This window comes from Nyctereutes procyonoides, unplaced genomic scaffold (assembly GCF_905146905.1).
Source record: "Nyctereutes procyonoides isolate TBG_1078 unplaced genomic scaffold, NYPRO_anot_genome, whole genome shotgun sequence".
NCBI lineage: Eukaryota > Metazoa > Chordata > Mammalia > Carnivora > Canidae > Nyctereutes > Nyctereutes procyonoides.
Window position 1 is genome coordinate 16,657,155 of NW_026575037.1, and position 17,528 is coordinate 16,674,682.

At 35.6% G+C, this 17,528-nt stretch overlaps 1 protein-coding gene across 3 annotated transcripts in view; it reads right to left on the reverse strand.

Moving 5' to 3' along the window:
* Positions 1–17,528, reverse strand: part of PPP2R5A (protein phosphatase 2 regulatory subunit B'alpha) — a 151,408-nt gene that overhangs the window by 16,233 nt on the left and 117,647 nt on the right. For all 3 annotated transcript variants that reach the window (XM_055319293.1, XM_055319294.1, XM_055319292.1), the window contains 2 exons: positions 16,994–17,095; positions 1,763–1,855 (listed from right to left, as the gene is read on the reverse strand). In XM_055319293.1, coding sequence (XP_055175268.1) covers positions 1,763–1,855; positions 16,994–17,095 — 195 coding nt within the window. The remainder of the gene's footprint in view (positions 1–1,762; positions 1,856–16,993; positions 17,096–17,528) is intronic.

Consider the following 17,528-nt stretch of genomic DNA (forward strand, 5'->3'; position numbering starts at 1 on the left):
CAGACTGAAGAAGCATTAAAGTAACTGTTCCCCTCAACTTGCTTTTATCTTAAACATAATTTAATATGGTATTACTAGAGTTCCTTAATATACTATATTCCTTCTGTAGCACACAGGAGCTACAGAAGAAAATAAATATGCATTCATTTGCAATTACCAAAATAATAAGGCTCCATTTAATTTGATTTTTACTTGTGAATGAAATGTAAATTTTACTGTTAGCACAAATCTAGTATTTCTTCATAATTTATGAGGAGCTGCTTGAATGGTTGAAGAACATATTCCTGACAGTATTCTCTATCAATCAATACACTCACAGCAACTAGTGAGAATACTTCATGTGAGGTCAGAGGTAGTTATGAATGACCAAAAATGAACTCCAAATATGTGGAATTCATGTTTGTAGAATCTTTACCATACAGTGTAGTTAAGACGGAAGGAAAGGTTCTCATAATGATTTTAATCCTACCAACACTGGGTTCATCACTACCTTCTCACTCATCTTCAAATCTTTTTGAAAATGCAAATAACTCTAGAAGAGGAGAGCATCAAATTCCTAATGTGACCTTACACACTGGTAAGTATTTCCCAGAGAAAAAGTGAACCTAGAAAGATCTGGTCTACTTCACAATCTTGTCTAGGGCCAACCAATTCCCCCAGTTAAAAAGAGGCATTTACATTGTTGAAAAGATTGTGAGGGATCCCTGGGTGGCTCAGTGGTTTACCGCCTGCCTTCGGCCCAGGGCGTGATCCTGGAGACCCGGGATCAAGTCCCGCGTCAGGCTCCCTGCATGGAGCCTGCTTCTCCCTCTGCCTCTGCCTCTGTCTCTGCCTCCCTCTCTCCCTCTCTCTCTCTCTCTGTGTCTCTCATGAATAAATAAATACAATCTTTAAAAAAAAAAAGATTGTGAAAATAAAAATAAAAACGAACACATTCTGAGAAGTTAATTTTCAGTATATAGGTTCTAAAACTTAATAGCTAAAAAGCAATTAAAAAAATGAAAGGGGCCACTTGGGTGGCTCAGTCATTTGAGCAGGAGATTCTTGATTTCAGCTCAGGTCATGATCTCAGGTCAGGGTCCTGGGATTGAGCCCTGCATAGGCTCCACATTTAACAGGGAGTCTGTTTGAGGTTCTCTCTCTCCCTCTGTCCCTCACCCCTACTTGTGCATGCTCACTTTCTCAAATAAATAAATCTTTAAAAAAAAAAAAGTTAAAAAAATTAAGTTAAAAAAAAGGTTATCACATGTTTCACTCTATCTCCTTAACTGGATGGCTAGAATGCCTAAAGTGGGAAGGGGAAAGGAAAAAGGAAAGGTCACTGGTAATTGATAACAGGAAAGGAGCCTAAGGCCCAAACTCCTAATAATGATCCCATTTCCATTTTTTCTTTGTCATTTCAAAGTCGCAATGCTTAAAACATATGTCAAAGTTCAAAGATTTAAAAATTTAAGAGGCGGCTTCTTGCCTCTAGATTGAATAGTCATTCAGATTGTCCAGAAAGGCTTGCTTTTCTTGTCTTTATAAAGTTACTATGAGAATTCAACATTGGATAAAATGACTCAACTTCATTAGCAGCTCACTCTTGATTAAAATACTCTCATTCTCAAAGCTACTTCATCTTTACTCTGTCTGGCAAGAGTATTAAATGCTGTTAAAGTGAAATAAACCATTTAAGTTCTGAAAAACTATTCTAATCACAAGTTAATAAATCACTGCTAAGATGAATGTAAGAAAATTTAAGACACTAAGAATTCCTTACCTGTTGTACAAATTTCTGATCAATGTATCGCTTTGCAATGCTAGGCTGGAAATCAGGGCTCTCCAAAAATCTTAAGAAGAATTCATACACCAACTATGAAAGAAAGTCATATGAAAGCTAAGATGATACCTATAAATTTTTACCCTAATTTATCACTTCATATCAAACATACCTTCTCTATCAACCTAGGAGGGAGATTTCTGATCTCATTAGAAAATGTGATGAGTTGGTATCAGTTTTTAAAAACTAAATACATATTCAGAATTTGGCCTCCTACGCTAGTAAATTTGGGGATTTATTGCTTCATATCACCTGTTGCAACTGTGAAATTATAGGAGCTAAAAAATAAAAACAACACCTAAAAATACTTAACTAAGACTATTTTGCAGTCCATACTCACTGGGAATGAGTTCTTGCTCCAGTGAACTCCTAATCCACCTTAATTTAATCTCCAGAGTTCTTTAAATACAAGATCAGAAACCACCAGATAAGAATAAACTGGATTGTAAAGGATACTGTATCAATAACAATAAAAAGCAAAAAACTTCGTATCTCTTCTATAAAACTATAATGGGAAAAAGTTAAATCAATTAAAAAAAAAGTAAACAACAAAAAACCAGCACACCATATTTACATTTGGGAAGTAATGAACTAAGTTATGTAAGTTTAGGGTTCAAGAAGCAATGTCTGTTTACCACAGTGAATAAACTACAAGTCATAGCAGGACTTCTACCTAGAGTGCCAAGCAGGGGCACTGGGATGGCTCAGTGGTCGAGCGTCTGCCTTTGGCTCATGTCATGATCCCAAGGTCCTAGGATCAAGTCCCACATCAGGCTCCCTGCATGGAGCCTGCTTCTCCCTCTGCCTATGTCTCTGTCTCTCTCTGTGTCTCTCGTGAATAAATAAATAAAATCTTTAAAAAATAAAAAAAAGTGCCAAGCATCTTGGGGCCCCTGGGTGGCTCAGTCGGTTAAGCATTCAACTCTTGTTTCGGTTCAGGTCATGAGCACAGGGTTGTGAGACTAAGCCCCTCACTGGGCTCCGTGCTGAATGTGGAGCCTGCGCCCCTCCCCCCTCCTCCCATGCATGCTCTAAAAAAAGTGTGTGTATATATTTATAAAAATATATATATATAATATATATATACATTAATATATATACAAACATTACATATATATATCTTTTCACATATATATGGGTGCCAAGCATCTTAAAATAGGAAATGTTCACTTGCTGCCACCAAATCAGAATTAACAGTAAGGTTTAGGGTGCTTGGGTGGCTCAGTCAGTTAAGCACCTGCCTTTGCTCAGGTCATGATCTCTGGGTCCTGGGACTGAGCCCCAAGTAGCCTCTCTGCTCAATGAGGAATCTGTGTCTTCCTTTCCCTCTGTCCCTCCCCTTCCCCAATTCATGCTCTTTCTCTCTTCTTTCAAATAAATAAAATCTTAAAAAAAAAAAAAGGTTTAGTTCAACTTGCCTCCATCACACCTATATCTATCTTTTAAGAAGAAAGGAAAATACACTAAAGTTTTTTTTTTATTGTAAAACAACAGCTATAAAGGGCAGGAGGATAGCCCTAAATTGTGCCTTAATTTATTAGCTATCAAACAACATATTAATCTAGTGCCCTAAAAATAAAAAAGTTAGATTACATCCCAAAGTAAAAACAGTCATTCAATAAACATTTAGGTAGTCAGGCCACATACAGAAGGGGGAAAAAATTGCTACACTAAACGTACAGACTTTACAATACACACACAAAAAAAGCATTACCAGATTTGGGACTTATCATTCACCATAGAATAACAAATTTTTCTACTAGGAGTTCAATAATATTCTAAGCTTAACAACAGTTTTGGGAGCTTAATAAATATTGGTTTTGTCTGATGCATCTTTGCCCAACTATCCAAAGGAGTGATACTTATCTGTTTAATTATTATCTAACTTTTTATTGTTAAATATGCATTGTAACACACACACACACAAACAGAAAATGGTATCAGTTTTTAATTTATAAATAATCAACCAACTATACACATAATTTTGGTTTGGGTTGCATGCAAAAAGACACAAAAATTATCAGAGTCCTCTGAAGAGTTAGTACAGTCTCACAGACTGCTACACAGTTTCACTGGCACAGCCTACTCAGTACCTGCCTATTTTTCATGTCCAATACTTGCCTATTGTGATATAAGAAAATATATATTTGATCTTCCTCTCTGGTTATTAGCACAAAGCTCCTAAAACTCTTGGAATTTCCTGATAAGTAAGAGATGCATTTTTTTTTTTTGTTCTGTATTAAGAAGTCCCTTTCAAACATGCTTGACTTTAAGCTAATGTGATAACTAGGAAAATGAAGGCTGGTTATCACAGGAACCAACGTGATGATGAGAGGGTTGAAACTTTCAGCCCCTACTCCCCATCCTCCAGGGAGGGAAGAGAGGCTGGAGACTGAGTTCAATTCACCAATGGCCAGTGATTTAATGAATCATGTTCACCTAATGGGACTACCATCAAAATTCCCAACAAAGGGGTTTGGAGAACTCCTGGGTTGGTGAACATATCAAGGTGCTGGGAGGGTGGTACATGGAACCCCTTCTCCATGGTAATTATGGTAACTCTGGGTCATTAGTGTCAGAAATGAATAAATTATAGGACAACTCAGTTGGTGTTTGCAGAGAAGTAGAGAATTTATTGGTGTGGAAAATCCACACATTTGGTGTCAAAAGTGTTATGGATAAAGGAAACAAGTTCTCCTTTTAGCTATGTATAGTGTGGCTCAGGCAGTCGAGCATCCAACTCTTGATATCGGCTCAGGTCATGATCTCAGGGACATAAGATCAAGCCCCATGTCAGCCTCTGCTCTCAGTGGGACTCTGCTTGAGATTCTCTTTCCCCCTGCCCCCACTTGTGTTCTCTCTAAATAAAAAAATAAAATCTTAAAGAATTATATGGCACAAAAAAAAAAAGAATTATATGGCACAGACTATGAGTGGAGGAGACATTTAGAAAAAGGCTGTATCAATGTGGAATAAAGTCAGTAAGAAAAGTTTTAAGGAGGACGTGCAATTGAGCCCTACATTTGATTTTGGATCAGCCAAGAAGAAAGAGGGCTTATTATAGAAAGGTAGGAGATGTCTTGAGAAGCAGATGGTGTAGGGCATGGATTGGTGGGTATAGAATCAGAGACTCAATCTTTATGTGGATCCTAGTTCAGTAGAAGTTAAGATGCATGGTAAGATGGGTCAAACATGAGTTTAACATGAGTTAAACATGAGTCAAGTATGGCATGCATTAGCCTATATGCTTTACTTCTTAAGATCTGCATCAGAAATATAGGGCTTAAGGCTGAATACTATTAAGAATAATCGCATGTCTTTTGGGAGACTTGCATGACAGCAAGCTGAATCCCCTAAATCACATATTCCGTTGAAACCTATGCCTATCACAGATATCACATTATTTCTTACACAGTTTTCTTCTACATCATTTACCTGACATAATGAACATTACCTGACCAGTCAAGATTAGCAGCAAACTGCTTTTATGCAGCCAACTTAGCACCACTAAAGTGATGATAACAAAAGGTTATCTAATAAACACATGCTAAGTAATGTCAAACAGAAGTAAAACAAACACTAGTGATCTGAGCTGAAAATCTTCAGGATGCAAAAATTAAGACTTTGCTTCCATAAAATTGTACCCTGCCCCCACTGTCACTCTCTCTGCATTACTTTTTTTCTTGTATTTATCATACCCTGACATAGTATTATTTATTCTTTTCCACTAGAATTAAAGGATTTTGCTTATTCGTTCAGTACTTTATCGCCAATATTTAGAACAATGCCTTGAACACATTTACTGAATAAAAATCATAGTTGATGAGTGACTGTTTCTGTGTAATTACTAAACTTTCTCTATATTCTTCTATATGAAGAGATATTTTGCTCTAAGAATCTAAGAAATGTGCTGCAAAGAACAATAGATACTTTTAGCAATGGATTAATTTCTCTAGTAAAATGGCAAACATCATATATGTTCAATGTATGGCTGGTCCTCCTTTTGTGAACCAAAAAAAAAAAAAAATCCTAAAAGATAAAAGTACAAAGCACACAAAGATAACTAAAAAAGGATAATCTTACCATTCTACTTCATAACGACCGTACTTTCCTAAGGCAGTTAAAATAAAATATTTAAAATTCTGATCTTCACCAGTAAAAGACTTTATAAGAAGGTACAGCAAAAATAACATAGATGATTTAAGTATCTGAAAATAAGATCTATACAAAAAAGCTAAAGAAACCAGAAATGTTTGGCCCAGAGAGGCAAAAGACCAAGAACCAACTTTAATGAACTGTATACACACAAAATGCTCTCTTCAAGGAATATGGTGGCCCAATGTTTTCCAAACTCTATTAAGAGGAAACTCATTGAAATTGTTTTTTTTTTTTTTAAAGATTTTATTTATTTTTTCATGACAGACACACAGAGAGGGAGAGAGGCAGAGACACAGGCAGAGGGAGAAGCAGGCTCCACTCAGGGAGCCCGATGCGGGACTTGATCCCGGGTCTCCAGGATTTGGCCCTGGGCCAAAGGTGGCGCTCAAACCGCTGAGCCACCCGGGCTGCCCTGAAATGGGTTTTAAAACTGATTTAATATATGAAAGAATTTGGGCAGCCCCAGTGGTCCAGCGGTTTAGTGCTGCCTTCAGCCCGGAGTGTGATCCTGGAGACCCTGGATCGAGTCCCACGTTGGGCTTCCCTGCATGGAGCCTGCTTCTCCCTCCCTCTCTCTCCCTCTCTCCCTCTCTCTCTCTCTGTCTCTCATGAATAAATAAATAAAATCTTTTTAGAAATATATATGAAAGAATTCATGTAAGAATTAGCATATACTGAACTAAATGAGATACTTCATATTAAGTGTCTAAACATTAAATCTAAGAGCTGTTTGAATGTGAAGGTGTATAGTGTAAAATGTTTATGTTCCCAGTTTACATGTCTAATTATAGAGGTCACAAAGAAGTTTCTATTCCCTAAAATACAGGTTATTACTAAAATGGTCTACATTCTAGTCTGTACCCTACATAATTACATCTTAGGTATCTGTGCCACTAAAGAAAATAACTAATAAAAAATTAAAATACTACATAATCTGCCTATATTCTAGGCTAATACAGCAGCCAATCCTCCGTAATTACCTAAGAGTCAGCATACAGAGAATTATAATCTTGCTTGTCCTCAATAAAAACAAAGCAATAATACTTAGGAAAGAAAACAAAAATAATTTGTAACTGTTAATAATCACCATATAGTAATATTTTATAAATTAAAAAATATGACTAGTTACCCACTACTAAAACAGTTTTTCTTCTGTCCCTTTTTTCTTTGTTTCTTTATTTCATTTATTCCATTTTTCCATTTTTTATAGTATTTCCATTATGGTGTGGAAAAAAATTAGCACATTTTAAGGAAATTCATGAACAGGGTTGAAGAAACAAAATTTTGAAAGGTTTTGAAATTACTTGTGATTTTTCCCCCATTAATTTAATGTTTATTTTTCATCCTATCAAATCGATTTCTAAAATCGAGTTTCTGATTAAGCTAAATGCAAATGTAAACTTCTAACACAGAACAAAAAATTTCAAGTGAGTTGATACAAAGTATGTTAACAACAGAAAAACTTTCATTGAGCAAATTTCCTCAATGCTACAACTGTCTACAATCTCATTTACCAAAGCAGCTTTAATATATTCCACCCTAAAAAATGATAATTTAAATAATGTGGCAACAATATTCTTGACTGATCCTATAAATCAGCTCACTCAGCATTTAGTAGTTTCTGATGTACCTAGACCATTTAATTACCAAATTTAAAAACTGTATACCAAGTTTTAGTTACTAGAAAGATTTTAGGGGATCCCTGGGTGGCTCAGTAGTTTAGCGCCTGCCTTTGGCCCGGGGCATGATCCTGGAGTCCCGGGATCGAGTCCCATATCAGGCTCCCTGCATGGAGCCTGCTTCTCCCTCTGCCTGTGTCTCTGCCTCTCTCTCTATCATGAATAAATAAATAAAATCTTAAAAAAAAAAGAAATATTTTAAACTATAAACATATATACCTAGGACAGAGTTTTTTCATCAGGGGATCACGGAGGTATGAAAATTTCTTGTATGTCTCTGTGTATTCTGTCTTGGGAGAAGACTCATTTTTTAAAAATCATAATTGATAGCAACTCACCACCCACCTAAAATGTTAAAAATAGCACCCACTGCTATTTTCAGGGAATTTTAATGAAATTTCCAATGAGGCCAAACAATATGTTTGTTTGGCTGAATTTTCACTGTTAATTTCCATGAGCATATAAAAATATCTTAACGGAGATACTATTTTTAGAAATTCAAAGACTGAGGAAACTTTTTCAGATTATCCAACTACCTGTGATTTAAAAAAAAAAAAAAGACATTACTTTACCAGCTAAGGAGAATTTCATGCCTCTAAAACCTTTGTATTATTAAATATATCATTAATTTTATATCAACTATGGTCTCAAATTTCACATGAATTGGTGTACACTATTAAAAATTTTTCCACTTCAGGGATCCCTGGGTGGCGCAGCGGTTTAGCGCCTGCCTTTGGCCCAGGGCGCGATCCTGGAGACCCGGGATCGAATCCCGCGTCGGGCTCCCAGTGTATGGAGCCTGCTTCTCCCTCTGCCTGTGTCTCTGCCTCTCTCTCTCTCACTGTGTGCCTATCATAAATAAAACAAAAAAAAATTATAAAAAAAAAAATTGGGATCCCTGGGTGGTGCAGCGGTTTGGCGCCTGCCTTTGGCCCAGGGCACGATCCTGGAAACCCGGGATCGAATCCCACGTCGGGCTCCCGGTGCATGGAGCCTGCTTCTCCCTCTGCCTATGTCTCTGCCTCTCTCTCTCTCTCTCTCTGTGTGACTATCATAAATAAATAAAAGTTAAAAAAAATTAAAAAAAAAATTTCCACTTCAGATTTTCTAGTTCTATAAGCTCTAACATGCTGATAAATCTTAAAATTTTTATTAGCTTTTGCTAATCCTAGGATTCCTCTCCCACTTTAGATATATATATTAGACAAAATAAATGAATGAACAATACTATTACTTAAAGCATCCCCAAGAGTGCAGAATAAAAATTTTTTGTTTTTTAAAATAAAATGGAATGACCACTAAAAATATAAGTTCTGGCAAACTAAAAATCAACACTGTAATTGGAAGTGAACAGCTAGCACCCAAATGTAAATCAGGGTTCCTCTCCACCTCCCAGGAACTATATAGAAAATAGCTGATGTTGCTGATTATCCAACCTATTGTCATTAAAAACATGTTATTTTTCATTTTACTCAAAACAGACTCTTCCCTCCAATGATTCTAGCCTGTGGCAGGCATCACTGGTTGACTAATACTCATTCCCTTCCTCTTGCCTGTCTCTAATACTCACTGTCAGGCTGCCTTACAACTAACTAGAGAAAAGGAAAAAGGGAATAGAAATAAGAAAGATGAAAAACAATCCAACACAATAAAAAAAGAGATTAAATATTAAGATTTTAAGAGAAACAGCCAAAGAAGAGCCAACATATGAATAGCTAGCATCCCCAAAGAAGAAAAACAAAGCAGTACAGCAAAAGAAATACTAAAAACTAATACTGAAGAAAACTTTTCAGAAATAAAAGTGGACTTTTGTAAGGAAAGAGTAACGATTCAACTAAGAAAATTTATCAACACTTATGTGGAACCAGTAAAGCACTTGGCCATTAAAGAAAAAACATCCTTTAGGGATCCAAACAAGAAACCCACGTCTTTTTTTGTTTTTTTTTTTTTTAACCCACGTTGTTATATAAGGGAAAGAAAATCAGACTGAAATCAAGACAATGGAATAATACTTAAAATGAATCAAAGATTTCATATCAAATCAAGTTGATGTTTAAAAATTAAAGCTACACACAAACTGCTGTTGTACATGCAAAAACTCAAGGAATAATATTCCCATGAGTCATTCTAATAAAGAATGAGCTCCAGGGGCAACTCCTTGGCTCAGCTGGAAGAGCATGTTAGTCTTGATCTTGGGGTTGCAAGTTTGAGCCCCACAATGGGTGTAGAGATTACTTCAATAAATGAGAACTTAAAAAAAAAAAAGAATGAACTCCAAATTACCAAGAAATTACCAAAGAGGAACTTTGATATAAGGATTGGCAGTAAAATTAAATATATTACCTGTAGAACTACTAACAAGCAAAGGGCATAAAGGTGACAGAACAGTAGTATACAATTACACATTATAACCATGTAAGTATTATACAATAATAAAAATATAAAGTTGAGGAAGGGGATGGAGAAGAGTGTATGGAAAATAGAAACTTTGAGGGGTGCCTGTGTGGCTCAGTTGGTTAAGTGTCTGCCTTCAGCTCGGGTCATGATCCCAGGGTCCTGGGATCAAGCCCCATGTCAGGCTCCCTGCTCAGTGGGGAGCCTGCTTCTCCCTCTGCCCCTCCCCCTGCTTGTGCTCTCTGTTAAATAAATATATTTTTTAAAAAAGTAAAGTAGAAACTTTGAATGTCTATAAAGGTATTTACTGTGAGAGTAAATGGGTTATTACTTTACATTAGATGCTAGGGAAGTAGGAAGTGGGGGTGAGACTACTCGAGAATTTCAGTATTGTTCATTTTAGGGAACTAATAAATTAGCTGTAAGAATCAAGGGTATCATATAAAGGTTATCAGCATAAAGATAACAATAAGAACAAAAATATACTTCTACCCACATGCCAAAAGTACTTATCTTTTAAGAAAACAAGGGAAGAGAAAACAGTATAGTCTTAAAAACTATACTAGGTTCTATGCATATATTATCCCATTCAATCCTTATACAATCCAATCCTATTTTATTCCAGTTTTATAAAGGAGGATAAAGAGAAGTTAAGCGGCTTAGCCAAGGATCATTTCCATTTCACCATGCTTTGTAATGATAATAATTCTCTTGTTAGAATTAGTATAGTACATAAATTTTTGTTCCATTTAACCAAAGTACATCTGTACCTATATAGTAACACCTTTAAAAACTCACCTATGAGGGCTAAAAAAGAAAAAGTGTGGCTAGTTGAATTATTTGGAAGATCTAATCTACAATGGTGTTAAAATGAAGCTAAAAATGCATGAATTAATAAGCCTCACTAAGAATTGGTCTGTATTATTTTAGGGCCACAAAGTATATTTAGAAGAGGCACTAAAGCTTTTAAAAATTAAGAGCAAGTACTCAGGAGTAATACTTGAGTGGTAAGCCTAATTCTGCCACTTATTACTTTTATAATCTTGGCCAGGATTCTTGATCTCTTTTAGCTTCATATAAGCTTATCTAGAAAATGTGAACAATATTTAAAAATTTTTATTTAAATTTAATTTAGTTAACATATAGTGTTTCAGGAGTAGAAATTAATGATTCATCAGTTGCATATAACACTCAGTGTTCATTATAAAAAGTGCTCTCCCTTACTGCCCCAATTACCCCATCCCCCTACCCTAAAATATGAACAAAATTATTGTGTAACCAGAAGGATTAAATGAGATGGTGTATATAAAGCAGTTGTCACTATCTCTGAAACATGTAAGTGCTCAATAGTTATTGGTATTGCTATAATATAATTAGCTAGTCTTATAAATGAGTACTATTGATCATACGTAGACATATTAATTAAATTCTCTAGATATGGGGATCCCTGGGTGGCTCAGCGGTTTAGTGCCTGCCTTCGGTCCAGGGTGTAATCCTGGAGTCCCGGGATCGAGTCCCACATCGGGCTTCCTGCATGGAGTCTGCTTGTCCCTCTGCCTGTGTCTCTGCCTCTCTCTCTCTCTCTCTGTGTCTCTCATGAATAAATAAATAAAATCTTTAAAAAAAAATCTCTAGATAAACATCACTGTGCTTGCCTGCAGATTTCAGGTCATTTTTTTAAAAAAAGATTTTATTTATTTATTCATGAGACACACACAGAGAGAGAGAGAGAGAGGCAGAGACACAGGCAGAGGGAGAAGCAGGTCCCATGGAGGGAGCCCGATGTGGGACTCGATCCCGGGACTCCAGGATTACACCCTGGGCCAAAGGCAGGCGCTAAACCGCTGAGCCACCCTGAGATCCCCAGATTTCAGGTCATTAATATTATTTTTTCAGTATAAAATTTATTTGAAGCATTAAGGCAAGAGTCCTTTGAACTTTTACTTTCTCCCACAGAGCCCTGCTTAAAAATAAAAAGTATCATTTGAATATTCTCAGAATATTTTAACTAGACAACTAGGGAACAAACAAAAATCCATGACCATAGGCTAGTTTATATAAAAACATGTGCAAAAGAAACACTATACAGATGTGTGTATAATATTTTATGGCTATAATGGAATCTTTGTAACAGTTTGTAAGTACTGTAAGATGATCTACCCTGAATCCTATCTAAAGAGCTCTAGTTACTAAAGTATCAACTGAGGTAGTGCTAATGTGATTCTACTGAGTGAACCCTAGATGACATTATGTTAAAGCCACATATTTGAGGGGATGTTTGGATGAAGCAGTTAGAGCTAGATAGAAACAGGGAAGGTTTAATGGCAGAATTGGTCTTGCCTACATAATAGGTTTTTATTACCAACCTTCCAATTATATCTGAGGTGTGAACTGTCACACAATGGCATTTAGGTCAGAAAGACTATCCTTCCATCAGTCTCAACTAAAGAGACGTGCTTCAGAGAAAGACTTCTGAATGGCAGACTAAGGACTCCAGTGAACTTGCTGACCCACAAAAACAATCCAAAACAGTATGAGTTGGCTTAAGAAAGAATAAGTGAATGTGAGGGTAGATCAATAGAGATTATCCAGGGGTCCGTGGGTGGCTTAGTCCAGTAAGTGTCTGCTTTCAGCTCAGGTCCTGATTCGAGTCGTGGGACTGAGCCCTGAACTGAGTTCCCTGCTCAGTGAGGAGCCTGCTTCTCCATCTCCTTCTACCACTTCTTCTGTTCTGTTCCTTCATTTTCTCTCAAATAAAAAAATAAAATATTTTTTAAAAAAGACATTATCCAAAAAAAAAAAAAAAAGACATTATCCAGTTTGAGGGCCAGAAAGGAAAAAGAATGAACCAAAAAGGAACAGAGTTTCAGAGACCTGAGAGACACCATCAGTCATGCAACATATATATGATGGGAGTCTCAGAGAAGAGAAAGAGGAAGAAAAAATATCTGAAGAAATAATAGCTAAAACCAACTCAAATTTCATGAAACTATTAATTTACACAATGAACTCTTCTTATTGGAGCTAAATGAACAAGCAGAATAAAGTCAAAGGGATCCACATCTACACACATTACAATTCAATTGACAGAAATTAAAAACGAAGAAAATGTTCAAGGCAGCAAGAAAAAAATAGCATTGTATACATGAGGTCCTAAATAAGATAACAACTGACTTGCCATCAGAAAACCATGGACACCAAAAGACCTGTGGATAACATAATCTAAGTGCTGAAGGACAAGTGCAGTTAACCAAGAATTCTATATCCAGCAAAACTGTCCTTCAAAAATGAACGGGAAATTAAGACATTCCCAGATAAACAAACACTGAGAGAATTCACTAACAGACCTGCTCTACTAGAAATACTAAAGGGATTCCTTTATGAATAAATAAAAGGATATCCACAAGAAGAAATAAAGAACATACAATTGAACCTTAAATAATGGAAGGGTTAAAGGAACTGACCCCTCCTCATTCAGTCAAAAACCCATGTGTAACTCTTGACTCCTCCAAAGTTTAACTAATAATAGTCTATTGCTGAGGGCAAGTCTTACTGGTAACAGATCAATTAACACGTATCTTATGTGTTATAAATATTATATACTGTATTGTTAAAAAAAGGTAAGCCAGAGGAAAAAATGTTAAAAATATCATAAGGAGGAATGCAAACTAGTGCAGCCACTGTGGAAAACAGTATGGAGCTTCCTCAAAAAATTAAGAATAGAACTACTCTACCATCCAGAAATTGCACTACTGGATATTTACCCAAAAAATACAAAAATGCTAATTCAAAAAGATGTAGCACCCCTATGTTTATTGCAGCATTAGTTACAACAGCCAAATTATGGAAGTAGCTCAAGTGTCCACTGATAAATGAATATGGATAAAGAAGATGTGGTATACGTGTGTACACAACAGAATATTACTAATCCATAAAAAAGAACGAAATCTTGTCATTTGCAACAACATGGACAGATCTATAGAGTATGATGCTAAGTGAAATAAGTCAGTGAGAGAGACAAATACCATATAACCTCACTCATATATGGAATTTAGGAAACAAAACAATAGAACAAAGAAAAAAAAAAGAGACAAACCAAAAAACAGACTATAATTATAGAGAACAAACTGATGATTGCCAAAGGGAGGATAAGTGAGGGGAATGGGTGAAACAGATGAAGGGGAATAAGAGTAAATTTATCACAGTGAGCACTGAGTTGTTCAATGCAGCACAGAATTGTTCAATCACTACACTGCACACCTGAAACTAGCATTAACATTGTATATTAACTATACTGGAATTAAATTTTTTTTTACAATCATAAGAAAGAAATAATACATTTACAGTACAGTATTTAGCAAATAAAATCTGCATGTAAGTAGACCCATGCAGTTTAACCTTATGTTGTTCAAGGGTCAACTATACATATATAAATATAAAAGACAGTATAAATGTATTTATTTATAACACATTTATTCTACTGCTCTATAAGACAACCACATAAAGGAATAATTACATTGATGGGCATGTATAAAGATCTAATCTGTGGGGCACCTGCATGGCTCAGTCAGTTAAGCATCGGACTCTTGGTTTTGGCTCAGGTCATGATCTTGGAGTTGTGAGATTGAGTCCTGCGTTGGGCTCCCCACTCAGTGGGAAGTGTGCTTCTCCCTCTCCCTCTCTACCTTTTTGTGCTCGTGCACATGCTCTAATAAATAAATAAATCTTAAAAAAAGAAGATCTAATTTGTATGACAACAATATCATGGAATAACCACTAAGAGGAGGTAAGGAAGGGAATGGAGGTATATTGAACCAAAACTTTGCATACTACTGAAATTAAGTTAGTATTCAACCAAACTAGATTGTTTTAAGTTGCTAACAGTAATCCCCCCAGGGTAATTACTAAGAAAATAAAAAACAGGGATCCCTGGGTGGCACAGCGGTTTAGCGCCTGCCTTTGGCCCAGGGCGCGATCCTGGAGACCCAGGATTGAATCCCACGTCGGGCTCCCGGTGCATGGAGCCTGCTTCTCCCTCTGCCTATGTCTCTGCCTCTCTCTCTCTCTCTCTCTCTCTCTCTCTCTGTGTGTGTGTGACTATCATAAATAAATAAATAGAAAGAAAGAAAGAAAGAAAGAAAGAAAGAAAGAAAGAAAGAAAGAAAGAAAGAAAGAAAGAAAGAAAATAAAAAACACTGTTAATGATACAAAGGAGTTAAAATGGTACCCTAGAAAATATCTATATATTTTTTGAAAATATCTATTTAATACAAAAAGCAGTAATGGAGACTAGAGAAACAAAAAGGCATACAACTTCTAGAAAATAGCAAAATGGCAGATGTAAATCCTACCTTATCTGTAAATACCTTAAATGTAAATGGATTAAACACTCCAATCAAAAGACAGAGACTGTCAAAACTGATTATAAAAACATGATCCAACTTTTACAAGACAATTTAGATTCAAAAAATCAGATTATAAAAGTAAAATAACAGAAAAGATATATCATGCAAACAGTAACTAAGAGAGGTGGAGTACCTATACTAATAACAGACAAAATAAACTTATGAAACCTTTTAGAGTTATAATGATAAGGACCATCCATCCATAAGTAAGATATAATAATTATAAACATAAGCAGCTAATAACAGGGCCCCAAAATACGTAAAGCAAAACCTGACAGAACTGGAGAGAAATACAATTCAACAACAATAGTTGAAAACTTCAACAACTCACTTTCAATAGTGGATAGAAGTAAATAAAAGAACAAGGAAAAAGAAGACTTGAATAAAGTTAGTCAATAACCAATTAGACTTAACAGATTTCTATGGAACACTCTACCCAACAACAGAATATACATTCTTTTCTTCTCAAGTACACACAAAACTTTCTCCATAATATACTGTATGTGAGGCCCTAATACAAGCCTCAATAAATTTAAGGATTGAAAAATTTCAAAGTATATTCTCTAACTACAATGAAATAGAAATAAGTAACAGAAAGAAATGTGGCAGTCACAGATATGTAGAAATTAAACACATTCTCCTAAATAATAAAGAAGGAATCACAGGAAAATTAGAAAATATTTGAGGTGAATGAAAAAAAAAGGGAACTTATCAAAAATTTATGGGAAACATTAAAACAAAAACTGGTACATCAATGTTCATAACAGCTCTCATTATAATAAGTCAAAACATCCATCAACTGATTAATGGATAAACAAAACATAGTATATCCAGAAAAAGAAATATACAGCCATTAAAAAGAATGAGGTATGGACACATGCAACAACACTGATGAACCTTGTAAATACTATGCTAAATAAAAAAACCCAGACACAAAAGGCCACATATTATATGATTTCATTTATATTAAAATTCAGAACAGGCAAATCCACAGAGACAAAAAAGTAGATAGGTAGTTGTCAGGAACTGTAGAGAAAGGGGAATGGGAAGTGACTGCTGTGAAGGGGGTTTCCACTTGGGGTGATGAAAAAAATTCTAGAATTAGATAGTGGTGATGGTTGCACAGTTTTGTGAACATTCTTAGTACCAATGAAGAGTACACTTTAAAATGGTTTAAATGGTAAATTAAAGAAACTGAAAAAGTTTTGGGGAAAAGAAAATAATGATAAGAAAACATACTAAAAGTCAAATATTTTTAAATAGACACTCAGATCAGGATGCTTGCGTAGCTCAGTGGTTGAGTATCTGCCTTAGGCTCAGGGCGTGATCCCAGGTTGGGGGATCGAGTCCCACATCAGGCTCCCTGTGAGGAGCCTGCTCCTCCATCTTTCTGTGTCTCTGCCTCTCTCTCTCTCTGTCTCTCATGAATAAATAAATAAATCTTTTTAAAAAATATTCAGATCTGAAAGAGAACTACCATGATTTCAGCAAAATATCATAAATGCAAAATTGTCAATATATAGTATGTTTCATACTTGTATGTGAGGCCAAGAGGCCTCAAGCGTGGGTTCATCCTCTTCTGGATCAAAATCTGGATTATCACTTGGAGGAAGAGTACGGAAGATATTAGCGCTGATCTGTAAAGAAAAAGAAATTTAGATTTATATTCTTTGTTGTACAATTAAATTAAATGACATAAACAAAATATTTTAAAGATAACTTTAAGGAAAAAGTTAAGTTGTGACAATACACCTAGTTCAAAACCTATAAACCTCATCAATATGTGAAGAAGGCAGGTATTTGTTTCTCTTTTCTCCATCTCACAATTATGACTTCTTCAGATGCCAAACTACCAAAGATTACATACAGATTACCTCTAGATTCCTCTTCCTTAAATTACAAGTCATTCTTTCCAAGTTTTGCTTAATGGAAAAAAATTAAAAAGGAGGGGAGGGAATTATGGGGGGAAAAGCATAAAGTTCCTAACTCTACCTATCTCTAACTTGGTCCTTTTCATCTTTCTGCAATTCCCTCCATATTCTAACCCAGCCATTTATTTACCTTACAATC